The sequence below is a fragment of the Mus pahari genome, chromosome 5 (assembly GCF_900095145.1).
Source record: "Mus pahari chromosome 5, PAHARI_EIJ_v1.1, whole genome shotgun sequence".
NCBI classification, from domain to species: Eukaryota; Metazoa; Chordata; class Mammalia; order Rodentia; family Muridae; genus Mus; species Mus pahari.
The window spans coordinates 17,982,012-18,002,550 of NC_034594.1; the positions used below are offsets into that span (position 1 = coordinate 17,982,012).

General features: G+C 49.9%; 1 protein-coding gene across 10 annotated transcripts in view; it reads left to right on the forward strand.

Moving 5' to 3' along the window:
• The window catches only part of Inpp4a (inositol polyphosphate-4-phosphatase type I A), a 111,953-nt gene that overhangs the window by 77,085 nt on the left and 14,329 nt on the right, over positions 1-20,539 (forward strand). For 4 of the 10 annotated variants that reach the window (XM_029538990.1, XM_021197403.2, XM_029538987.1 and 1 more), the window contains 10 exons: positions 2,060-2,243; positions 3,307-3,525; positions 4,368-4,623; positions 7,833-7,865; positions 12,008-12,180; positions 12,994-13,117; positions 13,861-13,987; positions 14,244-14,384; positions 16,873-16,970; positions 20,063-20,175. In XM_029538990.1, the coding sequence (XP_029394850.1) occupies positions 2,060-2,243; positions 3,307-3,525; positions 4,368-4,623; positions 7,833-7,865; positions 12,008-12,180; positions 12,994-13,117; positions 13,861-13,987; positions 14,244-14,384; positions 16,873-16,970; positions 20,063-20,175 (1,468 nt within the window). The remainder of the gene's footprint in view (positions 1-2,059; positions 2,244-3,306; positions 3,526-4,367; positions 4,624-7,832; positions 7,866-12,007; positions 12,181-12,993; positions 13,118-13,860; positions 13,988-14,243; positions 14,385-16,872; positions 16,971-20,062; positions 20,176-20,539) is intronic. The other 6 variants (XM_021197407.2, XM_029538992.1, XM_021197404.2 and 3 more) reach the window with 3 other exon arrangements.

Sequence of the window (20,539 nt, forward strand, 5' to 3'; positions counted from 1 at the left end):
ACTAAATCTTCTGTGCCTCGGGAAGGGTTTGGTTACTCCTACGATCCCACTCTTCTCCAGGGTACCAAGCTCCTAAGACAGCAGGGAACCTTCCAGCCTGGGAGAAGGGGGCAAACAAATCTCAAAGATCTATGCCAACCCTAGGCGCGGTGGACCTGGTTCTGTGGGCCTGTCTGCTGGCAGCCTTACTCTCTGTATGCAGAGCAAGTGCACATTAGGCACAGTAGGCACTGCATTCTGACACTCATGTGGCTCTGTGCTTAGCCTGTGGCCTCCACTGTGTATAGGGATGGGTCAGGAGACCCTGGATGCAAGTCTAACATGAAGCCTAAGCATCACACATAGGCCATGGCCTCCTGAGCTGATGATGCAGGAAGAGCTGGGAGTAGAACACAGAGGCCCTGCCCACGGAGGCCTGTGTACCACAAGGTAGCATAGCCTCTGCACCCCACCCATCACCTTTGGCTCCTGATTTTGGAGTTAAGTACATGCATGTATGCATTCCTGATGTCCCCAAGAGCAGTTCTTTGAACTTGCCAACTTGTACTGCCAATTTCAATGTACTGCCATGTGTCAGTCCTGTGGATGTTGTTGTAACAGAGTGTACACAGCCATGGATTTATGCAACAGTAGATCTACACACAGCACATAGACCATGTAGACTCTCAAGGCTGAGGACCAGAAAGAACAGATTCTACCTTTTAATTCTTCTTCAAAATGTATTTCCAAGACCTGATTGTCCCAAGTGACAGCTATTCATTTGGGAGAGAGATTGCAGATTGGAAAGTAGCTCCTGCAGGCGCTGCTGTGCAATGATGCTTGTGCTGCTCAGGCTCAGTCGCCATCTGCTGCATGGGCTTCTGCAGATCCATCGTGTCCGCTGTGCTGGGTGGGCTTGTGGTGGTGGTGGTTCTCTCTGGGGCAGTTTGGTTTGTGGTGTTTGCATGTTTGCCCTGTAGTCCAGAAAGACAAAGGGTAGTGGTGTTTTCTTCCTGGCTTGCTTCTGGGCCTTCCTGGAAAGGTCTCGGGTGACTCTCATCTCCAGCAAGTGAGGTAGGGTGTGATGAGAGTCACTCTCTGCTCTCCACGGTGTCCCTTCTCCCTGGAACTCAAGGCCAGCCCTTGGTTTCAGAAGGTAGAGCATTCCCTCCCTTATCCTCACATCCCAGAATCACCACTCCTGCATTGGTGACTTTTATGTCTCATTTTCTCAAGCATCCTCAGATGGTCTCAAAACCAACTTTATAGTGTTTGATTGATTGGGACCTGAGCTAAGAGACATAAGCTTATCACTGCCGGCTCAGATGGCCACACGTGCTGGCCCACCTGTGAAGCCAGGTCATATGGAGTTGGCCCCTCACAGGCTCCTGATGACCTGGGCAGCAGCTGGCCTGGCCCTTTGACATCTGGTTCCCAGACACATCCACAGTGCTGCACAGTGGTGAGGAGGTGGGTGGGAGGAGGGGCTGTAGTTTGAGAGGCCTTGAGTTGTTGGGCCTGCCTCTGGTTGGCTCAGCCTCAGTGTTCTCTGATGCAGTGCTGTCAGCATAAGGAAGTCCTGAAACAGGAGAGAGAAAGGAACCCGCTGTTGGGAACTTGCTCAGGTTAATACATGGGAGGCCTATGTGAGGCTGCTCACAGGAAGTCTGAAGGCCCTGTGGACCAAGTGGAGAAGTTTACATATATATGTCTATTAGACTATGATAGTTGGTCCCTTCAGGTGTAAGCAGACCCTAGATCTGAAGGACTGCTTATAAGTTACTGAAGTTCCTAGGTAAGATCCCAGCATTGGGTAATTATTATAGTGATATTCCAAGGTATCTATACACACACATGTACATGTATGAAGTAAATATAAAGACCTGTACAGGTACAAGTACACATAAAAGTCTTAGTCTTATATACATTTTACACTTCTCTTTAGATTAAAAAAGATCTTCTAAGATTGACCTTTGCCCATCAGTGACTAAACTTGCCAAGAAAAGGCCTCTATTTTAGGGATAGTTGTGGGTGGCTTGGGTGATTTGGAGAGCCCCTTAGGACCTGTTGTTCCTTTTAGTACATCTTCTAGCTGCCAGTCCATCATCTACATACCACAGGACATCATCCGAGCCAAGGAGATCATTGCCCAGATCAACACCCTGAAAACCCAGGTTAGCTACTACGCAGAACGGCTCTCAAGGGCTGCGAAGGACAGGTCTGCTACTGGCCTTGAGAGGACTCTCGCCATCTTGGCAGACAAGGTAGGAGGGGCTGCCCAGCTGCGTGTGGGTTGGAGAGGTCTAGAAGCTACCAGACCACCCAGGGCAACCCGGAAGTGCCCGGAGCCAGACGGAGAGCCATTGTGCTGACCATGAAGGCTTTCCTTTTTAGTCCACAAAGTTGTAGGGAAGTCTGTGACTCGCCTGTGGTTGGATCCCTGGTTGAAGCTTCAGGCCAATGAGTTGATGTGTCTTCCAGCAAGTAAATTTGCGTTCACTTTCCTGGGACTCACACAGACTACAGCTTCCGTAGTGACATCTTAGCACCTATAGAGCAATTATTCAGTCATAAGAAATGAGCAGTACAACCTTATTGGCTTATATGTAATTAATTTTAAAAGTTCTGTTTAACTATAACTCAATCCTGACTTAAACATTACATAAACATGTCTGCATGCTGAGAGAGTGGCTGAGCCACCTTTGATGCTTGGTGCTCTTTCCCTCAGACACATTCACGTTGCACCTCTCCACCCACACCTGCCTTGCTGCTGGGTGCTGTTGTTCCTGCTCAGAATGTGTTCTATCCTTCCCATGGGTCCCGCAGACCAGGGCCACTGGGAAAGGAAGTGATAGTTGTCGGCAGTGAAGCTAGGAACAGCAGAGCTCCCGCTGCAGTCTCCAAGGCGAGAGAGAGTAAGCAAGCAGTGATGCCAGGAGCCCAGTTGAACAAAGTAATGTGTGATCCCTGGGGACCACCCCCAGGGGCTGGGCACAATGCACCCTGTTGCCAAGACTGGAAGTGAGCCCTTTTTCTCCAGTGATGTAGGGTCAAAGGCAAGCAGAGCCAGAAAATGTCAGATAGGATTCTTCAGCCCCTTCTAATCTTCCTTGACCCCTTCTGGGATAAACAGGTCTCAAGCAGAACCCAGGAAAGGTTCTTGCAGGAAAGTTCTTGCTGAGATTATCCCATGTTGCCTTTGTATTTAGACACCCTTGAGAATGCTCTCTTAGCAGGCTACATGGAACAGGCTGGGTGGGGGGACCTTTGCCTCTCCCTGTCTGTAAGAGAGCATGCTTAGCAGCCCTGGTTTGTGTGAACCTGCAGACTCGGCAGTTGGTGACTGTCTGTGACTGTAAGCTGCTGGCCAACTCCATCCATGGGCTGAATGCAGCACGGCCCGACTACATCGCTTCCAAGGCCTCCCCTACCTCGACTGAGGAGGAGCAGGTGATGCTTCGGAATGACCAGGACACCCTCATGGCCAGGTGGGCAGGGAGAAGCAGCCGGTCTTCCCTGCAGGTGGACTGGCATGAGGAGGAGTGGGTGAGTCTGCTGCCCCTGCCTGGGTCCTGCTGCTGAACTATAGAACTTCCCTCCCAAAGTGCCAGCTCCTTTGTTAGCAAGCTCCAGGTCTGCTTCCCAGGTGACTCTGGGCCACGTGCCATTGAGAGGTTGACTGTTTTCAGACCATAGCATGTGTAAACTGTACGTGACTTTACTCAGCCCCCTGCTCATCCTTCACCCTTTAGGACTCTTTGTTGTTTGAACTCAAAGGCTCAGATACCCAGGCTGCCTCTGCCCCTGACATCATGTCACTTCATGGTTCCAGTGTGGGCCTAGAGCTGGTTCCTTGTCTCTCTAGAAAAGGTCACACATCCTACAACCTGTTGTCATTTGTTGGGGCTGCTGCTCAGAGGCGTCCTGGGAAGCATTGAGTTATTAATTGGCAGCAGGGTGCTCCACCAGCCCTGGCAGCCTGTGATCTGTGTGGGTTTCTGCAGCTCCTCCCAGCCTGCCCTCTCTTCCTTCAGTCCCCACCCCCTACTCAGCCATTTCCATTACTGTCCATCAGAAGGAAACGGCAGCCTTTGTGATGGTTGTAGGAAGCCCACAGTGGAAGAGGCAGGGCTGAGCTCTTAGTGCTCTGTGGCCTGTCAGGTGAGGCCTGTCTGGAAAGCCATCTGTCTTCCAGAGTGGGCAGAGGATGTCTGCCAGGCTTTCAGTCATTGACCACAAGGCTGCAAGTTGCCTTAGAAAAGCATTTCTGACTTGAATGGCCACTTGGGCATTATTGGGCTGGGACTCGGGAGAGATGGGGGGCTGGCTTGTTCTGTTGTTGGTCTTCTGCTGCACAAGCTGACCCAGACAGTCTTGTTGGTTTGAAGGAGAAAGTGTGGCTGAATGTGGACAAGAGCCTGGAGTGCATCATTCAGCGGGTGGACAAGCTGCTGCAGAAGGAGCGTCTGCATGGGGAGGGCTGCGAGGACGTTTTCCCCTGTTCGAGCACCTGTTCCAACAAGAAAGGTAACCGGGACAGCCAAGCCTACTGGATCCGACCGGAGGACCCCTTGTGTGACGCCCCCTCCTCGACATGCCCCTCCTCCATGCCCACTGCCGCATGCCATCCTCATTCAAGCACACGTGCGTATGCATCCATGCTTCCCACGCCACCTCAGCCCATGCCGCCTCAGCCCGTGTGTCTGTGTCTCTGACTCCATGTGTGCCTCCCCAGTGCAGACTGTAGGGAGGGCTGACAGGCAGTGCAGGGCTGGGGGTCCCACGCACATGCAGCACATAGGCAGGGTGGGGGCTCCCGTCTTCCCATGCAACCAGAGCCGACTGAGTCTGCATCACCACCATGGGCAGATGGTGCCCTCCTGGGCTACAGTGCCACGGTGGGAGGTCTTCTCAGGTTTGTAAGCTGACCTGAGAAGCTGATGGTGGCTGATACAGAAGCCTCTGTGATGTTGCTTTTGCTGTGTTGGGATGGGTAGACTGACTTTTGAAAAGCAAGCTTTGTAGGAACTCTTCTGGATGAGGGTGTTCGCAGCCCTCAGGCTCTCGTGGCTGGCATACTCTTACCAGCAGAAGCATGGCTCCTAGCGTCTTGTAACTCAGTTAGATGGTATATAAGCTAGATTGACCGGTTTGACACCACTCTTAGGCGGAGAGTACAGAGCAATGCCATGCAGCAGCACACTTCAGAAGGACACAGGGTGTGGTGAACACAGGCCTCAAAACAGCCCGGATGCTGAGGACAGGTGTGTCTAAACAAATGGCTGCCTGGCCCTCCTCGAGGGCGCCTCTCACCCTTTCCTATAAGAGTTGGAGAGTACTTGGGTCAAGTCGTCTGAGCCCTGGCTCAGCCCCCAGCTCCTGCCTCCCTCTCATCTCCATGGGGAGTGTCAAGCTAAGTCCAGCCGAAGCGTGCAGGCCGGGCTTTGCGTGATGAAGGATTCTCAGTTAGACATTGACCATGGAGTTCAGTCATGTGTCTTCGAGCGCAGTCATGTGACTTCATCAGTCTCTTGATAAATCTCTGTGTGAAATGTCCTTTGCCTCTCATCTGTCTGCAATGTCCACGTCACCTACTTTCCATCTCAGGGAGCAGGGGTTACAGCTGTTGCCTTTCCCAGCCTGTGATAGACTCGTGGAACTAGCTTGTGTTTGCTTTGTTCTTATCTTCCTGTTGTTTAATTTTTTCTTCAAAGTTTGTTACTTCTCTTTAATATGAACTTGTTGTAGGTCTAGCGATGTAGTTAGGTGGTAGACCATTTGCCTACCACGAATGAATGGGGCTACTTCAGGAATGAAGGAGAAGAAATATATATGATTTTTTTTGTAACTTTAAATATTTTCTGCAGATGAGGAAAATGGTTAGATATTTTAAAATTTAGGAGCTAGTATGTTATGTGATAAGGCTGTTTGTCTTTGTGACTCACGTGTCCAGGGTGCTTGTCCCAGTTAAGGTTTCTATGATGGTGACAAAACACCATGACCAAAAGGAACCTGAGGAAGACAGGGTTATTTCAGTTCACAGCTCACAGCCCATCAGCCAGAAAAGTCATGGCAGGAACTGAAGACAACCTAGAGGCAGAAAATGATGCCGAGGCCATGGATGAACACTTCTTACTGGCTAGCTCAGCCTGCATTCTTAGATACCTGTCCAGGGCCACCTGCTCTGGGGTGGCACCAACCACAGTGGGCTGGGCCCTCCCATGTCAATCACTAATTAAGAAAATGCACTACAAGCTTGCTGACAGGTTAGCCTGGTGGAAAAAATTTCTCAATTGCTGAATTGTTAACCCAAGATCTATGTACAACCCCATCCTCTTGTAACCCTAAGATCACCTACTGAATTGTTAAGATGGGATCTGTAGATACATCCCAAGCCTCACATACCCCTGAGACCACATGCTGACATTTGTAAGTGAATGGGGAGAAAGTTCATAGTGGTTATCAGATCTCAAAGGACTCCTTGACTTAAGACAGTTGGAAGCCACTGATCTGAGACTGCCAGAGAAGCCTCATTTCTCCCCTTGGGTTGGAAAGCAATGTTTAGTAAACTGAGTCAACTGTCCCACCCTGCTGTTTGAGATCACCACAAGCACTCACAAGGCTCCCAAACTTTCCTCCTCATTCATAGACCAGAGTCCTGAAGTAGAGGTTTACAGAGAGGCAGAAACAAACAGATAATTAAAGTGTGTAGTTTTTCAAGGCTTGGGATAATTCTCATTAGCCGGACAGAGGCTTAAGAACTGCTGATTGCATTGTTTCACACCCATAGGGCTCCTGTCAACTGGTGGTCTTGGGTCTGACCGGCCGAGCTCTTCAGCTTCCAAGAGGTTTTATGTTTCCTTTCTCTCCTATCAGCGTCATGAGTCATGTCCAAACACAGCAGAGAAAGGACCCCGACTCTCTCCTTCCCTCCCGACAGCCTCCTGAGCTCTTTCTGTCCACCCTTGGGAGTCTAAAGCCACCTCATTTCAGTTTCCTACAGACAGCCTCTGAACTGAAATTCAAACACAAAATGAAATAGAAATCTGCTCCTTTGATGCCTTTTCAAGCTCTCTTTTCTCAGATGGCATGTCCATTTAACTAGGAATTTTATCATTTTAAAGGGAAATATGAAATTAAAACTATGCACATCCCAGTAAGACTCAGCAAAAGCAAACTAGAATCAAAATGGGTATTCTTTGAAGACCTTGACAGCCTGCCTGGAGGGACAGCCTGCCTGGAGGGACAGCCTGGCTGGAGGAGTTTCCTATTTAGAGCCATCTTTCAAATGATACAGGTTTTACATTTAGTTTAGTTGCCTGTTTGAAGGTTCTTTCTGTGTGTGGTTTGAATCGTTGGGCCTTACCAGCTTAGAGCTCAGCAGTAGATCTTGAGCTCTGGGTTCCTCAGTCAGTCAGGGCAGTGGGCTCCACAGTTGGCGATGCATGCTAGGGTGGTTAGTTTCTCTCACTGATGTTGTAAGCTAGCATGGGGCTCCATCTCTGCATCATCATCAGTGTGGCATCTGGCATTGTGTGTGTTGTCAGCGTGGCATCTGTGACATTGTGCGTGTTGGCTCACTCATCTTGAAGATCATTTTATGTTGAAGTGTTAGCAACATGGATATTGACTCTGGTGAATAACTCTTGTTCACTGTTGAGAGGGCTCAGTTGCTCCCAGCAGCAGGAATGCCCTTGGGAGACTGGGTAAGAGGCCTGAGCCCCAGGCCTCTTCTCCATGTGCTGAACCACCTTGCTGCAAGTTGCTGATGCAGTAGCTCTGAGACTGAGCTGCTCATGTTTGAACTGTGTGCTGCTCCTTAATCATCCCTGTTGCCCTCCATTTCTGTGCAGATTGCAGCCCCCCTCCTGAAGAGTCCAGTCCAGGTACGTGCTTTGCGTTCAAGGCTCCTGCTGCTGACCTTTAAATGCTCAGGTAGTGCTCGTAGCTCAATTATCAAAGATGGTTTTGTGTTCCTGGAGTTAGGAGTCTATTTCAGCACTTCCTTTGTTTGAGGTGGGACTGGGGACTATGACCTGAAATGGCCACCAGGCACATTGTGCTTTTCCTCTGCGCCCTGAAACCTTTGCACTTGGTTTATTTCTGAGTGCACTGGGCTTCCTATGGTGGGCAATCTTATTTAGAAAGCTACGTGTTTGTAGATGTTCCTTGTACACTCACTGGACTTCTGCACGAAGTTCTTGAAAGCACAATTGGATGATTTGTGTCTACTGGGAATGTGGTGGTGTGGCTTCCTATGTCAGTTTCTGCATTTGACACAGCTTTAGAACTCTTATCAGACATTGGTCTGGGCCATAGTTGGGATTATTGTTAAAAATGAAATCTTTCTGCTTTATTTCCCTGGAGAACCTAAGGCCCCTGATTCTACCTCAGGGGTTTGCGAACTTCATTCTTGAGCTAAATCCTGGCCATAGCCTGCATTATAACATTATATTTATTGTCTATCAGCTGTTTTCAGTTAGTGCTGCAGAGACTTTTTGGTTCTCCTGTTCTGTAAAGACTATGGTAGATGCACCAAGCCCTGATCTAGTTCCTGATGAGCTTCCTATATACAGCATGTGGTTTTCTCACAGTGTGCATGCACCTTTCTCCCCAAACAGATTTTTACTTTAAAAAATCAGCTATCTGATCATACCAAAGGTGGCATATTTCTGAGTCAGTATAAGATGGAAAGACACCTGTGTTACACTAGAGTGCAGCAAGTGGTGGGCGCAGGATTTACGGAGCCATTTCTGCCCACTGGCATGGAGTGCACTGAGCCAGTGTCTAACCAGGCTCATCATTCTTCCCCGTTTGCTTCATAGTCCTCGTTCTCCAAACGTCAGTGTAGCTGCCTTGAGTGGGTCTTAGATCCCAGGGTCATGGAGGAGCCTTGGGGTCACTGAGCCTTAGTGGATGCACAGCTAACCCTGCTCTTCACTTGCCTGGTGTCTGTCTCAGCCAGAAAGTGGGTTTCACAGAGCCTCAGTGGTGTGGTAGTCTGGGGCCTATGGCCAGCAGTGAGAACCAGAGAAGGTGGCCTGTGAGCCTGTGGCAGGAGTTCAGGCTTTTCTCCACTCTGGTTTCTGTCAGCACTCCGAAGATGCCTGGTTTATAGAACTCTTATCCTCTTGGGAAGCACTGGCAGCTTTTCCACAATTGATGTTAGAAATGGTTCCTTGCCAGGAGTCCTGTACTGCATATTTAATCTGTATTAAACACACACAGTCCAGAGGCTGGAGACATTGATTCTTTGATAGGAGTAAAGTGCTCGCTGTGCACTCATGAGGATCTGACTTCAGATCCCCAGCACCCAAGGAAAAAGCCAGGAGTGGCAGAGCATGTCTCTAAGCCCAACACTGGGGAGGAAGGTAGAGACGGGCTGGTCCCAGGGCTCACAGAGAGAGTAAGAGGCTGGGGGTGATAGAGAGGATGATGAACATCAACTTCTGATCCCTACCTGTGCACAAATGGATGCTCACGCCTACATGTGAGCACATAGATGCATATACTACACAAACATGCAGACACATACTCTGTCTCTCATTCCTTGTTCATACTAATGGGTTAATTTTTTTTTAAAGCAGTCTGTAGATGGAAAGAGCACTTGAAGCTGCTACCTAAAGTAGTGTGGGCCATGGGCTGTCAGGCAGCAGCTGTCACCAGGTAGCAGGTAGCTGAGGAGTTTGCTGCAGAAGTGGGACAGCTGCAGCACGTGGGACATTGCTTAGATGACCTGATTCAACAATAATAAAACAATATAAAAGTACTAGTCATCGCTGTTTTCCTTTTGAGGTAGCACATTGAAAACCCTTCACCAACTCCAATATCCCAGCCAGCCCTAGGTAGATACCATGTGCTACCGTTGAAATCAGTTTGGCTTGGAATTGTTTTAACTTGTGTTTCTACTCATACGTAAAACACGTAGTACCCCCATCTCCTGCTGCCTCCTCAGCAGAAGCAGGCTGACTACTAAAGATAACGGCTCTGAGAGTCAGGCAGATGTACACAGTTGTCCATTCTGTTTGTGTCTTGGGATGGCTCTCAGCCTCCAGGCCCATGCCCTCTCTATGTGGAGAAGACAGGAAGGTATGAGAAATGCTGGCAATGGTGGTTGGTGCCTGTACTGGACTCCGGCCATCCAGCCTTGCCTGAGACTACCTGGGAAGATGTCGGATCACCCTCTTGCAGGTTCAAACCACCCATTTTCCAAGACAAGTACTGAGTGCCTTTTAGCCATTTCTTCTAGACTCTTCTTTTTCTAGGTTAGCAAATAATTCATTGTTATATGAATTTCGTTTTTTGAAAAAGAGTAGTTAAAGTTAAAAAGTTGTATGAGGAGGCTTGGCTTGGTTGAACAAAACAACTTGTCTACGCTGCTTATTTTTAGGTTAAAATAACCACGGTTATCCTATAACTTGTATAAATGTGATGATTGGAAAAGCAAGGTAGAGGTGGCTGGATTTGACCTGAGCACTCCAGTGCTTACTGAAGAGCAGTATTTGGAGGACAGGGGATGCTAGGTTGCTTTTATTTTTTGAGGTTGGATATTAGCCCAGGCTAACCTTGAACTTGTTATCCTCCTGCCTCAGCTCCCTAGGCCCTGGAGTTACAGGCATACATTACCATACCCAGCTATGAAGCAGACGCCCTGACTTTACCTTTCCCAATAACGTGCTATGCCCCCTGCTTTTCATTGACCATTTCTGGCAGAATCTGTTCTCAGAGTTCTTCAAAGAAGCAGGACACTTGGTGCCTGAGGAGTTCAGAGGGAGAATGTGGTGTGGGCATCTGTCTGGTATTTTCTCTGATTTTCCCAATAAGGTCCCATGTGGCTGAGGGGTCAGGCCTTGCCTATGTCTGCCACCACACAACAGCCAGGCCTGCAACTCATATTTTCCACTTCTTAGTCCAGTGTTCTTTGTCACTGTGTCAGGTTTGCTAAAGACCTTTCTGTCTTAGAGTCTAAATTTAAGCCTGGCCTTTTTCCCATGGCAGACAAAACCCTTGTCCACATATAGTGTGCCTGCATATCCAGTTAGATCATCTCCAACCCCAGACTGTTCTGTGTACTGAGACCGGCTGCAGAGTATGGGCAGGTTCCTCCACACATGGGAGTTCAAGTGCTAGCCAGATAGCAGAGGAGCGAGCAAGGCTCCCTTCTCTTCCTGCTCAGACTCTGTCAGACAGAGGCTCTCTGGCACTGCAGGCGCTGGTCTGAGGCCTCTGCGGCATGGACTCTATCCCTCAGGACGTTCACTGCCTTGAGCTGTTTGGAGTTGTGCTTCCCAAGTAGGGATGTGCTGATGCCTATTTCTGGACCTGCCATGTCTTCTCTCTTTGATGTCTTCCAAGAAGGAAGGAAACAAAGGCAGACCCAAAGCTGCCCGTCGCGCTGCTCTTCCCCTCTGGGGCTCTTTTTAAAGGGTTATTTAGGTTCAGGGTTGGAGTTTCTGTCCATCTCTGAAAGAGCTGAGCTGGAGATAGCTGATAGCAAGCAGGGCATGGCGGTTGAGGGCAGTGAGAGGAGATAGGCAGAGGCGTCACCTTGCTGCGGGAAGGGCCGTGACACATACCCCATCTGTGGGCTTCCTTATGGACTGCAGGAACCACCATGCTGTGGAAGGAGCTTGCTCCTCTTGCACATGGGATCTCTTTCTGGCCCTGCCATGACCTGCAGAAACATCCTTGTTGTTTCCCTCAGCAGCTAGTTTGGAATATTGGGAAGGGCTCCTAGGAGCTGTAGGGTAAGCTGTATGTAGACAGTGCCAGAGCAGAACTGATTTCTTGCTCAGAAAATTCAGGTAGAGAGACAGATGGATGGATGGAGCAGCATTGGCTCTGGGCAGAACTCAGTTCTGCTTTTCCAGGCCATGTGGTAGGGAAAGCAGGGTCAGGAGGCATAGAGGGGTTGGGGTAGGAGAGGAAGGATGGGACAGTGGTTAGGGGCAAGTAGTATGCTGCTTTGCAGGACCTGCTTCTTGAAGCCTCTCTTCTGAATGCTAACAATCCTCTCGCTCGCATGCAGGTGAGTGGAGTGAGGCCCTTTACCCTCTGCTGACCACCCTCACGGACTGTGTGGCCATGATGAGCGACAAGGCCAAGGCGGCCATGGTCTTCCTGCTCATGCAGGACAGTGCCCCCACCATCGCCTCGTACCTCAGCCTGCAGTATCGCCGTGATGTTGTCTTCTGCCAAACCGTAAGGCCCCAGAGGACACAGGGTGGACGCACGGGCTCAGTGATCTCTGCCCCTCCCCCTCCACTTGTGAACCAAGCAGGTGGCCATGTTCCCTTCATCTGTTGCTTTCAAGTTTACTTAGAGAGAGGTGCAGGGAGAAGCCGGTCTCATTGATGAGTATTTGTTTCTGTTCAAGTGCCAGCTCTGACAGGATTGCCCAGCACCAAGCAGGCCAACGGCCAACGCTTCTTTGTCACCTTTTTCTTCTTCTGTACAAGGCATGTCGTTGAGGGCCACATGGACTGGCCAGTGCAGTTGAAGGAGCTTGTCACAGGGCTCCATTTAAGATTTCAGTCACCACTCAGGGTGAAGAGTGCGATTGCTCTCCGAGTCAAAAGATGTCAGCAATAGACTAACGATGAGAGCAGCTGGGTGGGGCTGGTGTGATGGAGTTCTCCTGCTGACGCTCGGAAGCCTGTTTATCTCATAGAAAACCTCCCTAGGGAAACAGAGAGCCACAGTCACTCACTTCCACACAGGGTCGGTGTGGTCTGACACGCCCTTTCCCTGCGGGAGATTGATTCTAAGCTTCCAAAAAGTTTCAGTTTCAGGCATGACCCCAAGTAGGACATGTCAGAGGCCGAGTCCAATCCAAGCCCACCTTTGTCAGGTGGATTACTATAGTCTTAGAGCCAGGGCATCCCTGGATCCCCAGCCCCAGCTCTCTCCGAGGGACAAGACATATTGTGGATGTCCCTTAGTAGTGGGATCAAAGGGACTAGAGCATGGAGAGAAAGGCCCGCTCTTCACGCTGTCGCCCGGTTCCCTCCACAGCTGACAGCCCTCATCTGCGGCTTTATCATCAAGCTGAGGAACTGCCTGCACGACGGTGGCTTCCTGCGGCAGCTCTACACCATCGGCCTTCTGGCCCAGTTTGAGAGCCTGCTGAGCACCTACGGTGAGACCCCAGCTTGGAGGTGACCCCTAGCCCAGGGCCACAAAGGTGGTTCCATCTGAGCCTCTACTGATCCTTCCTTCCAGAGGTTAAACAAGTTCAAACATTACCAGGAAGTGTAACAGAGAGCTGGTGATGGGCCTGCACAGTTCTCGCACCTCAGGATGTGCAGTGGCGATGTTATAGACCTTGAACGTCTTTTTGATGAGCATGGATGAGGACTTGGGCTGCTTCTGAATTGTTCCCACTAAAATTTTTGGTGCAGTGACACCAGAATAACACAGACATTTATAATTACATGAGCTCATTTCTGTAGCTGAGAAGGAGAGTTGCTGGATCAAGGGGAAGGGCCCCCCCCAGATTTGTTTTTGTTTGTTTTTTGTTTGTTTGTTTTCTTAAATGTATTTCTTCCAAGAAGGTGAAATTGGACCATTTAGAAAAAGTACTTGTTATCTTGGGATTATGGGTTCTTGAAGAGGTACCCACGCAGCCATGGAAGGAGGTGGCCATAGCAATGTCGTTGTACTGTTTGTGCTCCCGCCCTGGAGGAGCTAGCGTGGGCTTTTGGGGTTCTGTGCATAGGAAGCTTGAGAAGGGCAGTGCCCATTTCTACAGCCACATCTGCAGTGTTGCTCTGCAGCTTCTCTCTCGCAGAATGTCTTCCCATCGATGTCCTCGGGCCCCTGTTCACAGATGCCCTGAGGACAGTGGCAGGCCTTGATATCACCCTCTCTGATTCATTTCAGGAGAGGAGTTGGCCATGTTGGAGGACATGAGCCTTGGAATCATGGATCTGAGGAACGTGACCTTTAAAGTCACTCAGGCCACTTCGAATGCATCAAGTGACATGCTGCCAGTCATCACAGGAAACCGGTAAGATCATCTAACACTCCACAGCCAGGCATCACTGTGTCTGTCTTGTGGGACACACGCCACTCTGTTCTTTGCTTTTACTCCTTTAGAGCCTTCCCAGACCCATACCAATCCCATAATTTCTCCTTAAAGGTCTGAGTCGTTGTTGAACCACACTGACCAGAGCATCACCCAGGGCTCTGAAGTATGCTTTGGGTCTGCCCTCTACTCTCAGCGTCCTGACCTCACCCCACTTTGCATTTCTTCTCTCCACTAGGGATGGCTTTAACGTGCGGATCCCTCTGCCAGGCCCACTGTTTGACTCCCTCCCCCGAGAGATCCAGAGTGGCATGCTGCTGCGGGTGCAGCCTGTCCTCTTCAACGTGGGCATCAATGAGCAACAGACACTGGCTGAGAGGTGTGTGCCGGCGTCTGCAGCTGGGGTTCAGTGTCCATGGAGCTGGGGGTGTGAGCCCATCTCAACTTGAGAAGTATACCATTGTCACTGAGAGACAGTGTACTACTTGTAGTGGAGCAGGGCATGATCAGAGTGACATGTTAGGTAAGTCATACTTCTGGCCATGGGTAGAAAGGATGCGAGGGAAATGTGAGGATTTTGCTGAAGAGGCTGGGCCACAGGGCAGTGCTGTGGAGCTGGATAGCTAGAGCAGAGTTTGGTGTTCTGAGAAGGGCCAGCTGAGGGGATGCAGGTATTGTGAACATGCATAGACTATGTGTTCTAGATTGGACATGTAGGCCAGTACCTTCACTGAACTCAGGACAGTGCAAAATGTCAAGTTCAGAGGAGACGGTGCCTGGGCCCGGCTGAGGCACCAGACCAGGAGACAGAGCCTCCCTGAGGCAGTAGCTAGAAGAATCTGTTTTGTGGGGAGTGGCTCTTGTGGGAGCTGCATCTGGAGGTGTCCCAGGAGGAAGACTGGCATTCCCTGCATCCTGGAAAGGACAGAGACAAGTCCCGGTGCACTGAGCTGAGAAGCGGGTGGAGTGGAAGAGTGGGCGGTACTGGCTTGGCTTGGTGGCTTGTTCCAGCAGCATGATAGCAAGTTTGCTTTGCTTCTGATGGGGGAAGACTACACAGAATGGGAACCTCCCTGAAGCCCAGGAGCAGGTGCCTACTACAGAGAGCTGTGTGGGCAGCAGGGTGAATATCTGTCTTGAGCAGGGGGGAATATGGCCTTTGAGTCAAATGCTGGTAGTTCATAGAGCAGTGTGGCAGCAGGCTGTGGGCCTGGGTCTCAGACTGCACAGTGGCAGGGCCCTTCCCACCCACCCTCTTTTTTTTTTTTTTTTTTTTTTTTTTTTTTTTTTTTTTTTTTTTTTTTTTTTTACTATTTAGCACCTTCCATGCATGTTGCATCCACTGCTTACCTCAGGCATTTGGTGTGATCATTCTTGCAACAGGTAGTGGGCACAGGCCAGACCCAGACCCATCTGATGAGGAAAGAGGGAAGGCCCCAGGCCAGCCCAGAGGACACTTAGTGTTCACACAGCAGAGTGACTTCAGACCCCAGCAGAATATCCTTGGTCCCTTGACCAAGCTAGCTCAGTCAGTCAGCAGGGTCTCAAGGGAGGGAATGAGGATTAAAGAAAGAGACAGACAGCATTATGGTATGACCCCAGCAAGTGCTCATGTGGGCTTACTTTTTTCTAGTCTGCTTTTATATCATTCTAGGTACATACAATGTCCGTTCCAAGGCATAAACAAAGCATAAACAAGGGTCCTGAGGTCACTGCTCCTAGGGACTTATCAAGATGATAAAGATACAAGGACCACATTTCACAGCTGTATTTTTCTTGGGCTTACTTCTTTGTCCTAGCCCAATGTCAGATATTCTTGCCAGTTTCCTAGAAGCAGCATCAGAAGCTCTCCACAGTCCCTGCTCTCCACAGTCCCTGCTCTCCACAGTCCCTGCTCTCCACAGTCCCTGCTCCCCACAGTTCCTGCTCTCCACAGTCCCTGCTACCCCTACTGCTGTCCGCTTTCCTAGGCACCTTTGAGGGAGGAAGACACATGAACTCTAAGATGAGAGCCTGTGACACACATGTGGGCCTTTCAGCCTCTAAGCCTGGTACCTTAGGCCATTTTATCGTTGCTGTGACAAAATACCTTTAACAAGATAAAAAACTTAAGAAGTGAAGGTTGGCGCTTGCTTCTCTTGCTTTCTCTCTAGCCCTCTTGCTCCCTCTCTCCCCTTCCCTTCTCTCCTCTCTCCACATGGCCCGCCTGCCCGCCCTCCCTCTGCCTTTCTTCAGTAAAGCTCTAAAACCATAATAAATACATACATACATACATACATACATACATACATACATACATACATACAAAGAGGCGAAGGTTGATCTTGGCTTGTGATTGCAGAAGTTGCTGTCTTCATTGCTCCTCAGTCTGTTGATGGCAAGGCAGAAAATCATGGTGTAGAAATCACAGTGGGGCAGAGCAGCTTACCCTAGGATGTGCAGGAGACAGAGCAGAGGGGCCAGAAAACAAGGCTGACCCTTCAGAGATGGGCGCCAGTGTCCGCTTCCTCCAACTAGGCCCCGGCTCCTCAGAGAGATTTAGCTGGGAACTCATCAGTGAATCCATCAGGATCCAGTCACCTCTCACTAGTGCTCAGAGCCCAAGCCTTCCATGTGTGAACTTGCATGGATAGACTTCTTCTGAACCCTGTTCCAGTGTACTCTTAGGCAGGCCTGTAGTGAGATTCAGTGCCTTCTGCTTGTGAAATCCTCCCTAATGCTCTAGAGATGGCTTCAGGAAGCAAAGAGAGACTTGGGGTTTAGGTTTGCAGGTTATCTACTTGGGAGAATCAATCCTCAAGATTTCCTTCAGCTTTCAACTCTGATAATGACATGGCCCTTCCACTGATGTCCTGATTCTTTCCAAGGTTTGGAGATACATCCTTACAAGAAGTTATCAATGTGGAGAGCTTGGTGCGGTTAAATTCCTACTTTGAGCAGTTTAAGGAGGTTTTGCCGGAGGACTGTGAGTATCCCTTCCCTCTGAATGTGCTCCACACTGTCCACGCAGTCTTCATTTTGGATGCCCAAGCTCCAGCTGTTTTCTGACCTGAGCACTGCCCAGCTCATCCCGCTGCAGTGTTGTGCACAAATCCTACATGGATGTATTAGAGGGTTCCTTCTCTGCCTCTCACATGTGTTTGGGACCTCATTCTTCAGGCTTGAGCTCCACCCAGGAAAACTTCTGTGGTGTCCCACCTCTGCTCCCCTCTTCTGCAGTTGGTCTCTCCCTCTAGACATGATGTAGTGTTTCCTGCTACTGTGCCCTGCCTCTCCCTAGCACATGCCATGGCAGACTGTGTGCACCTGCTGGGAGCACCAGGGGAGTGGGGCTTGGAGGCAGTCCAGGGTTCTGTATGAGCTGTCCACGTATTTTTGTCCCTGGCCTATACAGTGAGATGCTGAAAAGATACTTCCTCCTGAATATTCATAGGCATGATGACCCTGCCTCAGTCTCCCAGAGGCAGTGGAATTCCACACTGTGATGACATACAGTTCTCTGTCCTCGACATGAAGACATGGTCTGAGAGGGTTCTGGTAGCCACAGCACTTGAGGAGAACCCCAGAGCGGCTTAGCAGAGCTTTTAGCTGCTCAGGTCTTCTGAATTCATCCCAGTGGACTCCCCAAGCCTCTGCTATGTTAGCCCATGAGACAGAGCTGCCTCTTAGGATTCCATATGGAGCATAGACCTGTCCGTGACTGGAGATTTTTCTCTTCTGTGGGGTTGGCTCCAAAGAGGAACAGTATGTGGACTGGGGAGATAAGCAGGCTGTCTTGCGTTCTCCTAAAGGAGAGATGGACCTTGACTTGAGAGCCAATGATGAAATGGTGCAGAGAACACTTGCGAGTCACTGATGCGGAGTACTAGGCCAAATGCCCTGCACTGTCCCTGTTCACTGTGAATCATGAGACATCAGTATTACTGTGTGTCCAGGGAATGGAAGGGCTGCCTGGCTGTGGACCCTGTGTGTGTGTGTGTGTGTGTGTGTGTGTGTGTGTGTGTGTGTGTGTGTGTGTGAGGTTAAGAAGGACCCAGGAGAGGGCACTGGCATCCATTTGGCAGTGCTTATTTGGGAAAAGGCTGCCTCTGTGTGGCCTCTCTGGTATGCTGGGTTAGACTGGAAGAGTGGGAGCCGCAGGAAGGCTGAGCCTCACCTGCTGATGATAGGGCATGGTCTGGGGCAGAGGCATACTGCAAGGTTCTCACTGAGCACCAGGTCCCCTGAAGCCAACACTTTAAGAACTAGCATACTGACACTTTTGTAGTGTCCTAGTTAGGGCTTCTATTGCTATGATACAACACATGACCAGAAACAACTTGGGGAGAGAAAAGATTTATTCAGCTTACACTCCACATCACAGTCTATCATCAAAAGAAGGCAGGGTAGGAACTCAAGGCAGGAACCTGGAGGTAAGAAGTGATGGAGAGGCTATGGAGGAGTGTAGCTTACTGGCCTGTCCCCCATGACTTTCTCAGCCTGCTTTCTTATAGAGAATTCAGGACCACTGGCCAGGGGTGACATCACACAATAGGGTGGGCCTCCCATGTCAGCATCAGTTATCAACAAGAAAATCTACTGCAGACTTGCTCTTCTAAAACAACTCTAGCTGGTTTGATATGAAACTTGCCAGCACACATAATGTTCCATGAGCGTCTCTGGCCTCTAGTCCCTGCACAGACTAAACTGCAGGTCATCAGCAATTCTTCCTTAGTGTGCATAAGTCTTTGCCCTGTGCCAAGGGATGAGAACATTAAGGTATGGAGGTTGTGACTCCTGGGGAGCCACACCAGTCTCAGTGGTATCTTATTTTTACTGCTATAAGGGGAGAGACAGGCTGTGGACTTGCAGGGAACTGAACCATCAGCCAAAGAACCAAGATGAACTCCGATGGTGGGTAGGGTAGGAGTAAGGGTAGTCCTGTGGCCAGCATTTTGGAAGGTGGGCAGTTTATGGCATTGCCAGTACCCCTGCCTCACCCCCAAAAGGCACAAAAGCAGATAGATTAAGGGTAAAGCCCACGGAATGAGAAGGCCTATAGACACAGAGGCCAGGAAGCCAAGGAGAGACAATCCATGTGCTCATGAGCCCCAGGATAGTCAGTGAACTGTGGTTTCCAGAACCTGACTACACCCATGTCCACACCCCCGTCAGTGGGCAGGTAGCCACTAAATTGAGCATTGCAAGTTAGGCCAGGGAGAGACCGCAGCTGATGGGAAGTTGGGAGACCATTTTGTCTCCTCTGGATGGTGAGTGCCCTGACCAAGATGAAGCTCCCCTTCCCACAGACTCATCATACTCTGCAGGCCTCACAGGCTGGAGGCTGCTTCTTGTGTGCTTCTGCTTCATGCTCCTCCAAGTGAGAATGCTTAGTAATTCTCACAGGAGCCTGTGTCACCAAAGGAAGGCTGCCCTTTCTTGGAAACTCGTGTGTTTCCTCGGACATGGCATTGAGACCCTTCTCTTTAATGTGTGTGAAAAACCCCACAGCCTTCAGAAGTGCTTGCCTTGTCTTTGACTTTTGTCCCAGGTTTCTTAGGTGAAGCAAGATGACCTGGGGGCTAAGGAGGTCTTCCAAGGGCCTGGCAACTTCTGCAGTGGAGAAGGATTAATGGGGTTAGACATCCCTAGGCCGTTGAGAAATTCTTCCTTCAAGTGTGGTCTGAGGTCTGTCTTAAGAGGCTGCACTTGCAGAATCTCCCAAGGTTTCCATCTGCTTGCTAGTCAAGACCCATTGCTCCGAGCATTCTGCATCCTGATGTCTGTTTGGAGACCAGACAGCTTGCCCCCACTTCTTACTCCCTGCCCCCCGAAGGGCCAGGGGCCTTGAGGAATTGTACTCCTTTGGCATTCTTCTTCTAGCCTCTTGGGAAAACCAACAAAAGATAAAGTCTCTACCCTCTTACAGTGGCACTGACAGCAGGGAAGGAAATTCAGGGTTCAGATGGCCATGTCTAAATCTGCACACACACACCCTCCATCCCCCTGCTGTGAAGCAGGAATACTTCCTCAGCACCAGTATCCTTGAGTGGGCCCCTCTTCCCTCTTCTCATCCAGGTCTACCTCGATCTCGGAGTCAGACCTGCCTTCCAGAGCTGCTGCGGTTTCTGGGACAGAATGTCCATGCACGCAAGAATAAGAACGTGGACATCCTCTGGCAAGCTGCTGAGGTACTGTCATAGTGCGGAAGAGTTATGGTGTGCCTTCCAAGAGTCACTGTAGTGAAGACATCAGGGAGGGGATCACAGATTCCTCCCACACGGGCACAAGGACAGGTCATCACTGCATAGGTTCAGCAGTATGGGTGGACACTGGACACCATTGCCCAGGTTCCTCCAACACCTGATGGTAAACACAAGGGAAGGTCACTGCATAGGAAAGGCCATTGCATAGAGAACATCACTGTATTGGAAACATCACTGCATAGGGAACATCACTGCATTGGAAACATCACTGCATAGGAAACATCGCTGCATAGGAAACATCACTGCATAGGAAACATCACTGCATAGGAAACTTCACTGCATAGGAAAC